The sequence below is a fragment of the Prionailurus viverrinus genome, chromosome E1, assembly GCF_022837055.1.
Source record: "Prionailurus viverrinus isolate Anna chromosome E1, UM_Priviv_1.0, whole genome shotgun sequence".
Taxonomy (NCBI): Eukaryota; Metazoa; Chordata; class Mammalia; order Carnivora; family Felidae; genus Prionailurus; species Prionailurus viverrinus.
This window is the reverse complement of record NC_062574.1, coordinates 241,171-259,711: the sequence shown is the minus strand read 5'-3', so window position 1 is coordinate 259,711 and position 18,541 is coordinate 241,171. Positions and strand designations below refer to the sequence as shown.

Sequence of the window (18,541 nt, the reverse complement as noted above, 5' to 3'; positions counted from 1 at the left end):
AATCGGGTTGTGTCCATATTGGGGCAGTAACACGGAAATTGTGAAAGGAACACATCTTGGGGTTCTTTTGCACATGAATTTATCCCTAGAGGTGATAAATCCCTAGGGTCTCTCTCTTCAGAGAGCCTCTGGAGAATAAAGTTGCTGGCTAGAGGGCAGTGGAGGGTGAGGAATTATTTTTAAGGTGGGAGAGGTGTGGGTGAAGGGTCAGGGAAGGAGCCAGAGGGAAAGGGGGTTTGCAGATGTCAGAGAAGAGGTGACTGGTGGAATGAGTCTTGTAAGGGGCTGAGGGGAGGGCACATGCAGTGAAAACCACCTGGAAAGCCGGAGGGCGAGAGAGGACCTTTCATAATGCCGTTTTTCGTGCTTAGTTTCGAAAAGCTGAAAGCTCTTTCTTAGCTCTTCCCCATTTCCCTAGAATTTTTTGCCAGTGATTCCTGTTCTCCCAGAACGCCCATGCCTGTGTTCTGTGAAGACCTGGCTGTAAACATTGTATCTGTTTCCTCCCTCCTAGTGTGAGCTGTTGGTGCTCAGCGGGGCCCAAGGGGAGGCCGGCTCTGTGCTCTTCTCCCTGTTCTGGGCGGTCCAAGGCAGCCTGCTGTCCTGGTGCTACCTGCAGCTGAAGAGCACGCACTCCGGAGCCCGAGAGCTCGCCGCGGACCTCCTCGACCAGTGTGAGTGTCGGTGCTGGACACACGAAGCCATGGGAAGAGAGAGGTGTCTGGGTTTTGACTGTCCTCTTTAGTGCCTCACGCATGGAGTACGCGTATGGTTTTCTCTTCTTTGTTACTGGTTATATCTGTCTCTGGGTTGTTTTTTTCTTCTTAAAATAGAACTCTATGGCATGTCTTTTGGCCCAGAATTTTCTGCTGAATGTGATAGTATGCCTAAGTGGGTTAAAAAAAAATTTTTTTTTTAATGTTTATTCATTTTTGAGAGAGACAGAGACAGAGCATGAATGGTGGGGGAAGGGGGGTGTGGAGGGCAGAGAGAGAGGGAGACACAGAATCTGAAGCAGGCTCCAGCTCCAAGATGGCAGCACAGAGCCGGACGCAGGACTCGAACCCATGAACTGCGAGATCATGACCTGAGCTAAATTCGGATGCTCAACCGAGTGAGCCACCCAGGCGCCCTGCCTAAGTGTTTTTTGTTGTGGGATCAGATCATTTCGCAGCCTAAACATTGCTCCTAGATGTGCAGCACTCTTCAATAGAGTCTGTCATGTCCATTTTAATCAAGTTACCCAAAAAAGAAAATCCTGAATTTTTAAAATCTAAGGTATATGTGAGCCCTGCTGTGGTCTCTGCAGATACCGAAAATCCTCATACTCATGTTCTGTAAACTCACAGAGAATTAATTACATGACCGCCAACAGGTTCTGAGAACCGCGGGTGTGGAAAATTCAGCTCTCTTACATTTGGTCTCAGCATTGTGACAAAACTGCTGATGGAGTAGAGTCCTGGGGCCACCGAGCAAAGGGAGAGGCCGCCTGGCGGCCAGGTCGGTCAGCCAGTAACCCTTCACTCACACAGGTGCTGTCTCCACCTTGTCAAAAAGTAGTAAAGACAAAAAAAAAAATTAACCCACTTTATTTTTATTTTATTTTATTTTTTTAATTTTTTTTTCAACGTTTATTTATTTTTTTTGGGACAGAGAGAGACAGAGCATGAACGGGGGAGGGGCAGAGAGAGAGGGAGACACAGAATCGGAAACAGGCTCCAGGCTCTGAGCCATCAGCCCAGAGCCTGACGCGGGGCTCGAACTCACGGACCGCGAGATCGTGACCTGGCTGAAGTCGGACGCTTAACCGACTGCGCCACCCAGGCGCCCCAAAATTAACCCACTTTAAAAGTGATCTTTCTTGAGATTTGCACTGCTTTTCTTTCCCAGAGGGAAACATAGTGGTCTCGTGGTCTTTCTGACGTGGAATCCCCCTACAGCGTCTGTGACCCTCTCCAACTCTGTCCTTGAAGACGACCAAGCAAGTGACGTTTCTACCGTGTATAATATTAATTACTGTCTCTATGTTTTGGTAGATGTGGCACAGTTTCTGGCGAGCTTGAGAGTGATTTTGGAATCCCTTTTGTCACAGTATAGTGGAAAGACCCTTGTAGAGAAATTGTGTAATTCCGTGTTTTCGATGGCAGCTCGTCAACTGGTAAGACACGGTGACGGCCTATGTGAAGCAGGAGGGGTCGGTGGCCCGCAGCCCTGGGCAGAGTCTGAGGCAGGCGCCCAGTGCTTTGTTACTCTTCCTTTTAGGTCATCTTTCTCCTGGACTTCTGCACTCTGGACATTTCGCACTGTGTGCTCCTGAGAGAGTTCAGCACGCTCCCGGAACTGTTGAAGCAGCTGTGCAGTGACCCTGAAGGAGGGCCAAATACGGTAATTCGAGTGGGCATTTGAGCCCCTCCGCGTCCCCTCTTGAGAGTGATATGATGCTGCTGAACGAAACCTACATCATGCACATCTACATGAACAGACTGCCTCTGGGAGAACCCCGCCCCGAGTTCTCTCGCTGGTTTGCTTACAAGGATAAAGGGTGGCCCCAGTTGGTCTGGCCCGATCAGCGTCCGAAAGGAAGCTATATGTAGGTTAATTTCCTTTCCTAGCACATGAACTTACATAAAAGCCGTGTAAGTAAAAACCAGATTGAAGTCTAGAAGAGAGAACGTATGTCGAAAGGCAAATTCGAAGGTTGGGTATTTAAAAGAATTTTCTCCCTCCTTAACCTTACAGGACACAAAGATTTTTCACTATCTTCTTTGGGTCTCAAAACAACTCTGTGGAAATAGAAAGGGCATGTATCATAAAGCCTACTTTCAAGGTGAAAAGGCAAAGACGAAAACACAGGGAGGGAGAAGAGGAGATGAGCTCAGGTTTGCCAAGGTCCCAAATTCGGTGGTTTTTTTCCCACTGGAAATTCAAGTGGGTAGTGAGTGGTCTCCAGGAAACAGCTCTGCCCCAGCCAGAAAACAGAAGCTCATCACGGAAGCACTGTAGTGCCCTAAAAACCACTGCTCAGGGGGAGACGCGTGGTGACCGGGGTGCGCAGAGGGAACATCGGGATACCTTGAGTCCGTGCGGCAGTTTGTGTCGGCTGTCCAGGCCCCCTGCCTGGGTGCTAACGCGGAAGCCCCGTTGCCTGCGTGTCTGGACACGAAGTGATGGACGCTCTCTTGCTTGCTTGTTCGTTTGTGCAGCTCGATGTGGAGCCTTGGCCACAGGAGCGTCCGGTGGTGTTACACACGTGGACGAAGGAGTCTGCACACAACTATGAGAACAACTGCCACGAGGTGTCCGTCTTTGTTAGCCCGGGCGCAACCTGTTTTGAGGTGGAATTTGATGAGCGGTGTGAGACTGAGAAGCGGTAAGACGCTCATGCTTCCCCCTAGTGGAAACGCTTAACGTGAGCGAGGGCAGGTAACAGTGATTCTGCCTTCACAGGTACGATTATCTGGAATTTACCGACGCTAGAGGTGGAAAGACACGATATGACACCAAAGTCGGCACTGACAAGTGGCCCAAGGTGAGTGGTGCTCCCAGGAGGAGGTGGCATGTGCACTTCTGCACCGAGCCTCCGCCGTTGGCAGCCCGTGGAGGGAAGGGCGGCTGGGTGTTGAAAGGAAGTGTCGGTCACGCTCTGGTAAAAGGGAGGGCTGGTGTCAGAGTTCACAAAGGACAGCCGGTCGTCTGTTTTGTAGCTAAAGGTATCTCGGAACGTGGCCTCGCCCCCGTTGGTTCACGTGTCGTTTCTAGCTGCTTTGGTGCTGCAGTGTAGAGTTGAGTGGTCGCAGCAGAGACCACACGGCCCCAGAGGTCTAATAATTTACTGTCTGGCTCTTCACAGGAAACTTGCCAATCCCTGGTGTGTGTCACATTGTCCGGTGTGAACGGGGAGTTGGGATCCTCAGCGTGCAAGGGCCAGTGGGTCCCGGAAGGCCCGGAGCATGTGGGGAGAGCCAGGAGGGCCCCATCGCGGTGGGGCCCGCACGACGTCTGGCGCGGGGTTTCCTCTCCGCTGTCGGTGGTCTTGGCAGGGTGCGGAGGGACGCACAAGCACCGTTTCTGGCCGAGATGGGCGTCCGGGGTTTAGAGAGCCTCACTAGGTGCAGGGGCGAATTTTCCGTTCCAGTCGTTGCGTTGTACGTTTCTCCTTCATCACCTCGGTGGGCGTGGCAAGACAGAATGGCGAGAATACAGACTGGCTTTGGATTTAGATTTTTCAGTCTTGGAGAACGTGCCTGGTACTGAAGTGGCGCTTTCTCGTGGCTTCTGTGTTTCTCTCTAGAAAGTGACCTTTAAGGCCGGCCCGCGGCTCCAGTTCCTCTTTCACTCTGACAGCAGTAACAATGAGTGGGGCTACAAGTTCACAGTCACGGCCTACGGTCTGCCCGACGTGGCCGTGTCGTGGGCGTCAGATTTACAACTGCTTGTTTCCCGGCTGCTGGGACGCCTCGCTGCCCAGTGCATGGCGCTCAAGTCTACGCACAGTGAGTCCGTGGGGGAGGGCCAGGTGGTGCCCTGTCACAGGGCCCTCTAGACCAAACCGGAGTGAACCCAGTGCCCACTGGGTGTTATTTCCGTGGTTTCTTGACGTGGACTTCGGAGCCTGTCACAGAGGGCACATGGGGCACGGGGCTGGTGTTCAGCAGCATTGCTGTTGTTTTTTTCGTTCTTGTTAGTGAAATCTGGAAGCCAGAAATAGAATAAGCTCTATATCCTTTAACCACATGAGTGTTTTTGTCAAATATGAGAATGTGGATTTTGCTGTAAGGTGATTTTTCGGCTTAGTTATTAAATGCATCTAAGAAACAATAATTGTGGAATAAAACTTCCTCACGTGTTTCATTTCTATTTCACTTTTTGAGGCTTTCCGATCGTAAAAGTAGAATGTCATAGAAATTGCATAATGGGAAAATCAAGGAGAAAAGCCATTCCTAGTGGGGAAGAGTATTAACATTTTAATATATCTCCACCCAGTCTTTTTTTACATCTGCCCATAAGCACACAAGGGTGCGTATTTAATTCTCATTTGTTTTGCAAACCAAAGCTTACACCTTGTGAGCATTTCCCGTGTCACTGAACACCTGTGCCCGGTCTCCAGCAACGCCCCGGAGCTGAGGCTGTGGCACAGGATGGGTTCACGGTGGGGAGGGGTGTTTATCAAGTGCCGCAGTCATGTCGCGGTAACTGCGTGGATCCCTTGCCCATCTTCGAGCGCCCAGTGGTTAAAACCTCCTTTTGGGCAGGTGACAGACTCTCGGTGTCGCCGGGAGAACAGAGCTCTCACGAGCCTTCTTCTCTTTCCAGAGTTAGGGGGCGACGTGGCCGTGCCCCCGGCAAAAATGGCGGCGGTCCTGAACTCCCCGCTGTGGAAACCGGTCTTCCGGCATCAGCTGTGTCTGGAGCTGGGATTAGCAGCCAGCTGGCCCACTAGCCCTCGCCAGGATAGTAAGGAGGTATTTACTGTCCTGGCGTCTTTCTACCTGCGGTGGAGTCCGCTCGCTCACCGTCGCCGCTTTGAATCACGAACGCCTGTGTTTGCGTCCCCCCCACTCCCCCACCCCCCGCCAGCTGTTAGCCCCTGGAAGGCAGGGTCCACCCCTGGTTCACCTGGTGTCCACACTGCACGCTCGGTGGGTGGTGGGTGTTCTTGACACGGCGAGGGAGTGACCCCAGCCGGGTGGCGTAGGTGCTCAGGAAGGCTCTCTGCACGGAGCTGCTGAACCGGCCCGTTGAGTCTGCCGCTGGTGCCCACTGAGTCAGACGGAGTGAACGATTCGTGTTGCACTCTTGTCCGTGAACAGCGGCGCTCGTGGTATTTCGTCAACTAAACAAGTTTGCCTCTCGCCCCCCTTCCGTCGCCCTGCCCTCTGTCCCTGCACTACCTCTTGTCCCTCCCTCCCCCAAGTCACTCGGAGGTTAGCGGAGGGTCCAGGGCCTCTCCCCCGCCATCCTCTCTCTGTAGATGTGGCATCATCTTACCGTCCCTTGTCATCCCATTGCCGAGCACCAGCAGTGGCTCCCAGTGCCCACAGGGTGAAGTCCGAGCTCCTCGGTATGGCGGTCGAGGCTCTATCCCATCTCCTTTCACCTCGCCACTCTGCCCTTTTCACCCCCACCCACCGCCCAGCCCCGGGTGAGACTTCAGGCCAGGTCAGTCTCGCCGCTGACTCTTAACTCCGGCTCAGTCTTCAGGGTCCGGCCCAAAGCCCACTCCCGCCCAGAGGCTCTTCTTCGTGACATCAGCCGCCCTGGGGGCTCTGCCCGGTGGGCTCTGAGCATTGGGCATCCCTCCCTGGCATTTGGTGCTCGATAACCTTTTGCTCTGTGGTGGCGCTGGGGTTCACGCCCTCACCGTCTACCTACGTTTGCCCTGGTTTTCAACCCGTGTACCTGTGTGGTTTCCCCAGAGCACCCCGTGTTTTGTCCTCCTCCTCCGGCCCGGCAGGTGCTTGCCGAACCGTACCCCTCGAACGGCTGCGCTCACTGGGACCCGTTGTTGTTGTTGTTCCAGGTCACGTGCATCCCCGAGGATCCCTGCCGCCGTCTCCTTCTTGAGTTTGTACAGGCAGACCCTGCCCAGAGCTGCTGTGGGCCACTGTCAGAACTGTGCAAGGGACTCATACAGGCATGTAGAAAACAGGCCCCAAAGACAGATAGAGTTGCTGGTTCCACTATTGATCAAGCTGTGAACGCCACCTTTGCTGCTCTGGTGTGTCGTACTCCAGACTTATATGAGAAGCTGCAGAAATATGGTAACTTATACTACAGGGAATATTTCTCATCCGAAGGCCAGTTGCTAAGTTTTAAGAAAGCCTATCTTAAGTGAAAATTTTAAAATATTTTCAAATATGAACGTGTTTCTACCACCGTAGACTTCATCTCATTAAGTCCTACTCTGCCGGTCAAGAGATTCGTGACCAGTTTATAGTCAGTGGATTGTCGTGCGTTTCCTAATCGACAGGTCACTTCTTTCTCCACAAATCTCACGGAAAACTGCCAGCAAGTTTAATGGGAGGAAACCCTGACTTGGGTTTAGTCTCAGGCAAAACTGTAACCTGGGGGCCGGTGGCTCTGACCTTCCAAGAGGTGCCGGTTACGCCCGGACCCGTTGAGGTCATTCAGTGTGCTGATAATCAGGGACGGGGGCGGAGGTGTCCGCTCGCACCTGCACACAGAGCTCCTGTAGCGTCGGCCCTGCTCAGCCTCCTCTGTGGGCAGCACGCTCCTTGCCGCCGCGTGCACCTGTGTCCACTGTGCGTGCAGCCTGCGGCCTCATAATAATCTCCCTCCTCATCGTCTTTCAAGGGAAGAACATCTCACACTCTCCCTAAAGACGACATGGGGTGTCCCCGAGCACTTCCGTGGCGCAGATGAAACGAGTGGGGGTGGGTGGTTTCTCCCATCTGAGCAGGTCATTGACGGCTGCTGTTACCGCGATCGCCACGAGGGTCACCGCTGCCCCTTTTGCCCTGTTCATTGGAGCTCACTTTGCAGAGTTTATTTCCTGATTTCTAAAACATCTCCATTAATCCCTCCTCCTTCAATTCTTAACTACTTCCTTTAAGAAGCTGCTCAAGTAAACAATCTACATGGAGGCACGAGTGATTTATGAAAACAGCCATCCCATGGAAGAGTGTATCTCTGCTAGGGGGCGGCGATGTGTCCTGTCAGGTCTTGAAGCAAAAATCCAGTGTATGGTTTCACAATCAAATTATAGTAAGAGAGCTGGACCGTCTCAGTAGATGGACAAAAGCCTTGTGAGTTAACAGCTAGGAAGCAGGAACACCTGGCTGGTTTTGTCGGTAGAGCCTGCGACTCTTGACATCGAGGGTCGTGAGTTCAAGCCCCACGTTGGGAGTGGGGTCTACTTAAAGTAACAATTAAAAAAATAACCAACAAACCCTGAGAAACAAAATTTTTGGCTGGTTGCCAGTTCCCTAGCTCTTTTTCAGATTGTGTTCAGATATCACATATCTTATTTCAGGAGAGAAACACACAGTCTGATGTGGGAACTTGAAACACTTTGCCGAATATAGGCTGTTCCCAGGATACCTGCCACTCGGGCTTTGGAGGCACCGTTGGAGGCCCTCACTTCCTCAGGGCTGTTCACAGGTCCTGTGGGATGGGCTATTTAAGGGTGGCCCTTGTCTAGATCATTTGGTCACCTTTGTGTAAAAGTTGGTCAACCTTTCGCACTAGAAATATATGGCAGGAGTCTTTCACCTAGACGGTAAACTACGTGAGGGCAGGGTCCAGGTCTGCGTTCGTCAGCATTGTGTCCCCAGGGCCTGGTATAGAGCCCGGCACATCCTGCATGTTCAGAAAATTGTCCTCACATCATATGTCCGCTTGCCAGAAAGCATCATGCTGTTCTGACACATTCTCCTTGGGTTTTTACAAGACAAGAAAGAAGTAGGGCTCATAGGTCTTTCTTTTAAACAAACAACTTTTTGTTATGTTTCTGATTATAAGAATAATACCCATGTAGGAACTTAAAAAGTACAGAAAAGCTTAAAATAACGATCAATTATAATCTCATCAGTTCAGGAACAAGTCTATTAACATATTTCTGCATATCTACCTGGCCTTACGGTATATATGTACCTACGTGCACACTGTGTTTTAAATACGTATGTTCTTTATAAATAATTTTGTTTACACGGTTTCAAAGCTGACCTTTTTTTACTTAATTTATACCGTGAACCTTTTTCATGTCGATAATAGTTATTTTTTAATAACTATTTTTTTCCGCTTTTAATACTCTATTTTACTTTTAATATTTTTGATAATTTACTCTCATATTTTTACTTTAAATATTTTACCCCGTTTAATAGTGGGTCCGTTTCAGATGTTGTTCACTTGAAAAGGGTTAGTTTGAAGTAACACAGAGAACCCATTCCAGGTATTTGTGGCTTAACTGATCTTTATTACGCCCAAGTGTCTTCCTGCCCGCAATGTGTGTGCCTCAGGGAAAAGACTCTGTGTTAGTAGTGTTAGGAGGTTTAGAAACTGATTTGTGCATAAATTTGATTTGGTCGCATCATAAACTGATTTGGTCGCAGTAGTGAATTGAGCTAACTGAGCGCCCTCTCCTTATCTCCTCTCCCCAGTAAAAAGTGGGGGCCACACAGCCCTGAGCGAGGAGTTTGCACAGGTGTACTATTTGGCAGATGGGATTCGGATATGGATGGTAAGATTTTCCTTGCATGGGACCTTTATGTATTTTGAGTTTTTCCCACCATGGTTTCGTTGTCATTAAGGTGTAACAGCCCTCTTCTCAAGAGCATAACCTTAGGAATTTTTTAAAAACTTAAGTTCAGTGACAACACGAAATGCCGTAAAATAATTTAGAACCCTTGAAATCGTAGTGTGGTGAGCGCGAAGGATGTTCCGAGGAAGCAGGGTGCGTGTGGGGGGCTGTCACCCCAAAGGCCACTCTGCGGGACCTCGTGGACCAGGTGGAAAAGCACTGTGGTAGATACGGGACAACCACGCGGGGCTTTCAGTGGGGGAAAGGCCACTGTCAAAGGGGGGCCCTTTCTGCATGGTAGAAAAGTGGTTCCGTAGTGACCGTTCGTTGGTGACAGCCACGAACTGGAGGAACAAAATGTGCACCGGTAGGAGGACGGACGGCGAGACCGTGCGTTACCTGGCTGCCTCAGCCACGCTGCAGCGTGAGACGGTCACGTACGGCTGTGCCGCAGTGAGAGTGAGTGAGGCGAGCCACGTGTGTCAGCTCACACACGGGTGACGAGCAGAAACCAGTCCGAGAGGGAGGTCTGAGTGCGCTCCACCTCAGGTTAAGTTGACACGCAGCCCGGGTCTGTGGCGCGTAGTGCAGATGCACAGGAATGGCGAGCGCCGTGCTCGGGAGATCATTTTTCTCAGGTGTGGAGAGGGACCCTACGTGTTATCATTGTTTATGTGTTCACAGTCGTCTTAAACGCTGTGTAGTGATTGGGAGGAATCCTGAAATCGTGGAGGAGGGGATGGACGAGGAGACGGAGTGCAGGAGACTGACTGTGGTCCCTAGGTAAACGTGACAGCTGCTCCAGGGGTAGGATGGTCAGGCTCCGTGGCCGCTGTTGAGGGGTGCACAGTGGTGTGGCGTCCAGGACCGTTCCCGCGCTCCTGCCTTGGTGACTTGCTGGAAGCATTGACCAGACGGGGGAAAGCGCTGGAAGCGTTGACCGGACGGGGGAAAGTGGCCTTGGGTCTTTGGGAGTAGGGGGTGAGTTCAGCCTGGGACGTGCTGAGGATGAGAACATACGGGTTATCAGAGACGCCTGGCGGTAGGGTTCAGCAAACGTGGAAGAATCTCACTGGTGCTTCACGGAAACGTCAAAAGAGGGATGACGATAGCTTCACGCCATCGGGGATGTTTTTTTAAGGTGTGAGTTTACCCGGGAACAGAGAGGCCTGACCAGGATCCATAGCGATAGGAGCATACACACCAGATGGATAGATAGATGGGGACCAAACGAACAGATTCTCAGAAGAAACTGAGAGGTCCTGCCCTCAGAACGGTGAGAGGAGGGCCAGAGCAGCGCTGGCAGAGGAGACGGGGCAGGCAGTGGCAGTCGTTGAGGACAGCGTGTCCGACACAGGCTCGTTCCACAGGCGGCTCAGGTGAAAGGGTTTGGCAGTGGACGAGGCACAAGGTAGGCCACGCTTCTGGTCTAGCGCAGCACAGACTGCCGATAGCCGGACAAGACGCCAGCCTCCTTCCCCAGACCTTGGCCTCTCGGGCGGCACGGACAGCCTGCCGCCTGGGCTGTACGCACTGTGGCTCCCGCTGCGTGACCACCGCCCCCTGCCCAGCAGGCTCGGTATCACTTACGAGTGTCCCCTCACGCAGACAGAGGGGAGGTGAACTTTTGGTCCAACTTCAGCAGATTGGAGGTGTAACCCTAGCAAGACCCTTCGCTCCTCTAGACCTCTGCTGCCTTAGCTGCGCTTGGTCAGCTCCAGTGTTCACAGTTTTCGAACAACAGGGTTGGGGTAAAACCCCCTCCAAACAACGCATAGTTGAAAAGAAAGCAGTGTTGCACATACACCTGCAGACACATCCATCTTTCAAAGTCTGGCTTACTCCCAGGACAAACAAAACCAACTCAGTCCCGTGTCCTTGGTGGCTGGACGGTAATGGTACAGTTCTCCTTGACGTCAGTGCTGCTGGGTGTGTTTGAAGTGGCATCCTGTGGCTGTTCTGGCAGCCTGGCCCGGACAGTGTGGTCATGTGGCTCCACCTCTCCCCCCAGCTAGAGATGAAGCAGAAGTCCCTGATGAGCCTGGGGAGCGAGGCAGAAGGAAGGCATGGGTCCGAGGCTGCCGAGCTGAACCCCGAGAGCCTGGGTGAGTGCGCCACTCAGCCTTCTGTCTGCGTGGCCCGGGGAACCGATGACCCGTCTTCTGGATTGTTTTAGTTGAAGGTGTGTTGGCCTGAGGAAAGTAGGAGGACAGGAGCTACACGTAGTTTCCAAGGATGGTCACAAAGAGAAAAATGCCAGAGGAGTAACTGTTTATTCTTTTAATTTTGTTTTTTAACATTTATTTGTTTGAGAGAGACAGAGCACGAGCAGGGGAGGGGCAGAGAGAGAGACACACAGAATCCAAGGCAGGCTCCAGGCTCCGAGCCGTCAGCACAGAGCCCGGCACGGGGCTCGAACCCACGAGCCGCGAGATCATCACCTGAGCGGAAGTCGGACGCTCCACCGACCGAGCCACCCAGGCGCCCCAGGAGTAATTGTTTATTAATACGACCCAAATGCTGAATCTTTCTGATTACTTCTCTTAGGAGAGAGACGTCAGGTGTTTCTGAGCTACATCTTGTTAATGCGTGCAAAGTGTGCTCTCACTGAGTGTTCAGTAGATTAAGGAATTACCTGCTAATTTCTTAGTGATATCGTGGTCAGTTTAAAAACTTACTGCTTTAAGCACCTGGGTGGCTTAGTCGGTTAAGTATCCGACTTCGGCGCAGATCATGATCCCTGGTTCTTGGGTTCAAACCTCGCATCCAGCCCTGCGCCAACAGCTTGCTCAGAGCCTTGGAGCCTGCTTCGGATTCTGTCTCCTTCTCTCTCTGTCCCTCCCCTGCTCTCTGACTCTCAAAAATAAATAAATGTTTAAAAAAAATTTTTTTTAAATAAAACCTCTTTTATTTTAGAGAAATGTGTTGAAGCGTTTAGATGAAATAGTGTGATGTTGTGGTCTGCATGGAAATAATCCAGGGAGGCAGCGGCTAGTGAGATGAGACTGGCCTTGGGCTGGCGTTAGGGGTGCACAGTGGGGTCCTTATACTCTTCTCTCTGCATGTTAGAAAACATCCACGATAAAACTTTAAAAAAAATTTTTTTTAATGTTTATTTACTTTTGAGAGAGAGAGAGAGAGAGAGAGAGAGGGAGAGAGACAGTGTGAGCAGGGGAGGGGCAGAGAGAGAGGGAGAGACAGAATCCGAAGCAGGCTCCAGGCTCCGAGCTGTTAGCACAGAGCCTGACGCGGGGCTTGAACCCACGAACGGTGGGATTGAGACCTGATGTGAAGTCGGACGCTCAACTGACTGAGCCACCCAGGCGCCCCAATAAAACTTCTTTTTAAGTGTGATGACAGTGCTGGGGAGATTGTGACTTGTACAGTGAGACAAAGGTTTATTTTTTCAGTAGATGTGTATATCACTGTGGTAACCGAGGTATTTCTCGTCTTAAATTACAGAGTTTATATAGATTATTTTCTCTCCAGAAGTAAGCAGTAAGTTTAGTTTTGACTTTTTTCACTACCTTCCTTGCTGTTTGCATTTAGCGAAAGAGTGTATTCAGAAGAGTCTCCTGTTGCTAAGATTTTTGCCCATGGGAGTGAGTTCAGAAGAAAGCCGTGACAAGTTGGTGGCCACAGATGACGTGGATCACCTGCAGCCACGTGACAGGCGCCCGAGGACGAGCTCTGTGGTGGAGGAGCATTTCCAGGCCTCGCTGTCTCCCGTGGAAGCGGCCACACCTGCCGTGAGGGACGGGGGTCCCGGCTCAGAAGCACAGCCACACCTGCCCCCCGGCAGCGGCCCCCCTGCCTCAGAGGTGCCCCCTGCCGCCACTGAGGAGCCCTCGTCACCTTCCGCTCCCACCCGGCGGCCTCCCTTCACCCGAGGGCGACTCCGGCTGCTCTCCTTCCGGTCAGTGGAGGAGGCCAGACCGGCGCCCACAGTGAAAGAGAAATACCCCCTGCTGAGGGATGTCCTGGACTTCGTCAAGGACCAGTCCCTCTCCCACGAGAGGTGAGCCGGGCAGCGCCTTCCCAGCACCTTCTCTTTTCGAGCTGTAGGCACCCGGGCTGGTCAGAGGCTTGAGGTTCATGTGAAGGCAGGCGAGTTAATACTTGAAAAAGAGATTGAGATTTGTTCTAGAATGTTCAATGAAAAACAGGGTGATTATTTTTTTCTTTTAGAGGTGTAGTTTGTCATTTCAGATTTGCGCGTTACACTGTATGGAAATTGCACCTCAGTGATGTCCTGTTAGGGTGCAAAGAAACATTTGTTATGGTGGCTGTCATTCATAGATGTGTCTTTTTTAATTCCGGGAGAAACTTAGGATTTGATACTTTCTGACAGAATTATACACCTGCGGACCTACATCTCTGGAAGTATTGCATTTGCATGTTTTAATTTCCCATCCTGCGAGTTGAAACTTTGTCTCTGTGGGGCAGTAAAGAACCCCACGTTCCTTTTTGATGACTGAATTTGTTAGTCTGGGCTGTGGGGCTTCTGGACAGTTGGCGGGAGCCGCTTCGTGTTGCTGCTGGGCAGTGACTAAAAGTAGCCAAGAGGTGCTGGTCCCCCTCCTGAGTGACCTTTCTGACGCCCTCACAGCAGTCCGTCCGTGTTGTTAACATGCCCCCGCTTGAGCTCTCTCGGTGCCCCTGACTTGGGTTCTGTGTTCAGTGTTGTGAAGGTTCTCTCCTGGAGGAAAGCCCAAGCGCAGAGCGTCCTCGAAGTCCTGAGGATAGTTCAGTACTGCGCGGAGTCCCTCGGGCAGCCGCACTGCTTCCAGCCGCCGTGCGTTCTCTTCCTGCTGGAACTTCTGACCTGCCAGAAAGAGTTTACCAAGTAAGTCCAAAGTCCATACCTGCAAGGAACACAGGCAGGGGTAGTTTTAAAGAAACCCTGATTGTCTTGTTTAATCAGTAACTCGTATTTCCGTGGAGGATGCAAATGTATGTTTTTGGTCAGTTCTCTCATCCTGTGGAGAAAGGGGTTCTATCCTTTTAGCGAGTAGTTCGCTCCTCCTGATGAGTTTATCAGCTCTATTTGACCAGACAGTGAGGATTGTATTCCCTGTACCCGTGCTCATCAGTCAGCTCCTGGAAGCTGTGAGCTGACTTTAATTTTCTTCTACAGTAAGGACACGAAGTGTTTCACAAGGTTGTTCTCATAGCTCAGTCAGTATTTCCTGAGCACTATGCCGGGCGCTGTTCTAGGTGATGTATGTGCAGGCAGGCAGGATTCTTGTTCTGATGGAGCTTGTATTTTATGGAGGAGAGACAGACAATAACAGAAGTCCATCCATCCATCCATCCATTCGTCTATGTAATCTGCCCGTCCTGGACAGTGATACACAGTAATCCGGTGAAGCTGCTGTCGCGTGGGGCGGTCAGGGAGCAGGCTGAGAAGACGGCCTGTGAACCGAGAGCTCAGGTTGAACTCGGGGAAAAGCACTAAAGGCCGAAGGAATAGGGCAGAGGCCTTAGGGCAGGGGCTTAGCCCGAGGAACAGAACGAAAGCCAGCGTGCCTGAGTGAGGGAGGATGGGAGGAGACCCGCTCAGGAAATTAGGCAGGGCTCAGGTGATGTACATCTTTGTAGGACATGATTTAAGGTGTTTGGGTTTCATACTGAGTCGTAGATGGGGGACCCCAAGCCCGGGAGGAGCATACTGGCATTTGCGTTTATGAAAGACCCTTCTGGCTGCTCTCTGGGAAAGCGTGGGCAGAAGCAAAGTAGTTGGTGGATGGTGATGCGCTTTCCTGAGGGGAAGAGAATGGGAAAACAGATCGGGGAGAAGACCAAAGTTGTTTGGTGTGTGTGGTTTGAGCTGCCTCTTTCACATCCAAATACAGCTATCCAGGCAGTAAGGGTAAGGGTCTGACGTTCTGCAAAGAAGCCAGGGTTAGGGACAGAGTCTCAGCACATAGGTGGTCTTTAAAGCCGTGAGACCGGATGGCCAAGAAAGAGGGCAGAGGTGGACAAGAGCGGGCTCAGGACTGAGCATGAAGGTCATCTCTTTATTCAGAGCTGAGGAAGAGGGGGTCAGCTGAGGAGATCAGGAAGGAGTGGCCATCAGGAGCGAACACTGGGGGGGGTGGGTCATAGAAGCTGAGAGAAGAATGTGTCGTACGCTGATGTGGGAGGTTGCACCACGTGAAAACACACTGGGTCTGCTGCAGTCTCCTCGGGGCCATGGGGCCGAAAGCACAGGCGCACCGGGTTGAGAGGAAAATGGGGCGTGTAAAATGGAGGGGGAGACCACAGACAATCATTTCGAGAACTTTGGCCTCAAAGAGGAGCAGAGGACAGGGGCAGAAATGCAGGGGAAATGGGATCAACGGAGGGTTTTTAAGAGGTGTCAGAGCGTTTCGTATGCTGGCGGGAGAGCATCAGTTTGAGGCGCACTTGATGCACGGCAGGTACCGCGTGACTCCAAGGGGTCGGCTTGCACAGAGCCCAGGAGGCCGTCTGTGGCTGCAGGGGGAGTCACAGCATGGATGGAGGCACAGAGACGGGGGACGCCCGTGTGACCTTTCTGTTTTTAAACAAAACGGCAGAGTCATCAGCTACACATGAAGGGTTGGGAGGAGTGGCGGCCATTTAAGGAGAGGCAGGAGGGGTTGAAGGTAACACCAAGTGAGAAAGGCAGGCTGACTGCCTGAGAGCTTTGAGCGCTTGTTTGAGAGGTGCCTCTTCCAGCGACGCTGTGCTGTGCGGTGCTGGCGCCTGTGTAGGGTTCCCAGGCGAGTGTATGGTGAGGGGGGCGTGGGGTCTCAGCTGGGTCTGCGGCCCAGATCAGGGAGGCATGGGTGGCAGTGGGCGCGAAGTGACGTCCTGGGTCATCAGGGAGGAGTAGGTCCTGTGGTGTGTAGGGCTCCTTGGGGCTGAAGTCGCTGCTGTGGGGGTCGGGTCGCAGAGAGGGTGGGCAGGCTGCTCTCAGGTGAGGGTCTCAGAGGTGATGCCATCACCGTGGTGACAAGGGTCAAGGTGGAATCTGTGAGGGGAGGCGAGGGTGGGTGTGGCTGACGAGGGCGGAGTACTTAACCCAGAACCCGAGACCCTCGGTGGTGGTGGCCAGCCATCAGTTGGGGGCAGGTTTATATTAAGAGAGAGAGAGAAACGATTGCCGCCCCTCACTCCTGGCGCCTGGCGCCAGCCCCCCGGCCCCCCTACCCCCACCCGTGACCCTGCTTTGCCGTTGCTCCCAGCGACTGCACTTGTGCCCAGGTCCCCGGCCAGTTTGTGCGGGCGCCGCGTCTTGGCTCTTTTTCCTGTAAGGAATCACAATTACTAAGTAAGCGGTGGCTTGGCAATCAGGTGATCAGTGTTTTCCTCTGTTTCTAGTTATTTTGGGCACTTGGAGGGCTGTGGCGCAGACCTGCACAAAGAGATGCGAGACACTTACTACCAGTTTGTTCTATTTTTGGTCAAAGCGGTTAAAGGATTCAGCAGCATAAACGACAGGTACTGTATAACTGCGCCATTTCCAGAGAAAGCGTTCTTCCTACTTTTTCTGATTTTAGAAGAAATACGTGTTCAGTGTTGAAAATACGGAAAAACAGAGTTAAAAAAAGTTGTGGTCCCTGATCTTACCATCTTGAGCTCATTGCCAACCTGCTGTATACTCTGTCCCAGCTTCTTTCCTGTGTGGTGTGAGCGTTTTCAAGGGGATGGTTCTCGGTCCATGTAGGGATTTCCAACCTGTCATTTGAGTTTCAGATGTATTAGGTGCAGTCTTAGAATTTGAGTAGAGAGCCCTTCCCCAGGCGCCTCCACAGTAGGTGCTTCAGACAGAAACCTCGAATCAAACGGTCTCCGTCTCCTCCTACGCTGACCGACCTGGGCTAATTCGGGACTGGCCCCCATCTTGCTGCTTATTGGGAGGTGATCTTTACGGCTCCGTCCTTGACCGTAAAACGCCCCCCTGAGGTAGGCCTGGCAGGGCAGACGCCTCACTTCGTGCTTCTGGAGCTCTTGCTGAGCTGTGCTTTGACGAGGGCTTGTGTGGGGTGTGTGCAGTTTGGAAGGACCAGCCGTCCCGTCTGCTCTCCACCTGCAGACACAGTGGGTCGTGACTTGCATTGTCTTGTCCCCCTGGCGAAGGACAGCGTCCACAAATTGCACCGTCATGGGCTCTCTAGGTCCCTGCTGCCTGCCTTGTCCTGTGTGCAGACAGCCCTGCTTCATCTTCTGGACATGGGCTGGGAACCTGGCGACCTCGCTTTCTTTGTGGACATTCAGCTACCAGATCTCCTCATGAAAATGACACAAGAGAACATAAGTGTCCACGACAGTGTGATCAGGTAAGAACCCGGTCCTGCGTCTGCAGCTCCTCGAGCGGATCGTGAGTACTGGGGTCGCAGCTGGGTTCCTCTGGCTAGGCTCCTCCCTGTGTAGTGTCCTGGCTCGGGCACAGACCAGCCGGGTGACTTTGAGCAGGTACTCGGAGCCCGCTCTGCCTCAGTTCCCTCCTCCTCCCGCCTGGAGATAACAATGGTACCTACCTCCCAGGATTGTTGTGAAGGGCAGGTGAGTTCTGTTTCTCAGGGGTGAGAACAGGGTCTGGTGCGAGGAAGCGTATGTGAGTCGGTGGTGGTGGGATTGGGAACTTGGAGGACAAGGACCCTCCGCACTTTTGGACACCCTGGTACCGCTTGTGGAATCAGAGAACCCTTTTCTCTATTCTTTGGTTATGTGCATATAGGGTTTTAGCCACTCTACCCTCTTGCGTATTGTAAAGACTTAGTTTAGGAGAAAAAAATAGTATGCGGATTTTCTTTCCTTTCCACTTTTTTTTTTTTTTTTTTTCCAACGTTTATTTATTTTTGGGACAGAGAGAGACAGAGCATGAATGGGGGAGGGGCAGAGAGAGAGAGGGAGACACAGAATCGGAAACAGGCTCCAGGCTCCGAGCCATCAGCCCAGAGCCCGACGCGGGGCTCGAACTCACGGACCGCGAGATCGTGACCTGGCTGAAGTCGGACGCTTAACCGACTGCGCCACCCAGGCGCCCCTCCTTTCCACTTTTAATGTCTCCTCCCTGCTCGAGTCCACTTACCCAGGAGCCAGTCGTGTCTGTAGAAAAGACAGAACAAAACGAGAGAAGGAAGGCAAGGGGAGAGCTTCGCTTTGTCAGACATTCTGGGGACGGAGGTGGCGCAACAGCCGTCTCCTCATTCCCCAGAGCCTGGCGTCGCCCTCTGTGAGGGGACGCAGCCGGGGTGGGGGTGAGGGGGTCAGCCAAGTAGTCCCACCCCCCCACCCTGCCACTTCCCTCCG

At 52.3% G+C, this 18,541-nt stretch overlaps 1 protein-coding gene across 5 annotated transcripts in view; it reads left to right on the top strand.

Annotated features, from left to right (window-relative positions):
- Positions 1–18,541, top strand: part of ZZEF1 (zinc finger ZZ-type and EF-hand domain containing 1) — a 115,535-nt gene that overhangs the window by 54,795 nt on the left and 42,199 nt on the right. For all 5 annotated transcript variants that reach the window (XM_047832754.1, XM_047832752.1, XM_047832753.1 and 2 more), the window contains exons 19-32: positions 515–674; positions 2,037–2,158; positions 2,263–2,385; positions 3,204–3,370; positions 3,448–3,529; positions 4,292–4,493; positions 5,314–5,462; positions 6,521–6,761; positions 9,120–9,199; positions 11,271–11,364; positions 12,809–13,277; positions 13,941–14,105; positions 16,607–16,726; positions 17,404–17,565. In XM_047832754.1, coding sequence (XP_047688710.1) covers positions 515–674; positions 2,037–2,158; positions 2,263–2,385; positions 3,204–3,370; positions 3,448–3,529; positions 4,292–4,493; positions 5,314–5,462; positions 6,521–6,761; positions 9,120–9,199; positions 11,271–11,364; positions 12,809–13,277; positions 13,941–14,105; positions 16,607–16,726; positions 17,404–17,565 — 2,336 coding nt within the window. The remainder of the gene's footprint in view (positions 1–514; positions 675–2,036; positions 2,159–2,262; positions 2,386–3,203; positions 3,371–3,447; positions 3,530–4,291; positions 4,494–5,313; positions 5,463–6,520; positions 6,762–9,119; positions 9,200–11,270; positions 11,365–12,808; positions 13,278–13,940; positions 14,106–16,606; positions 16,727–17,403; positions 17,566–18,541) is intronic.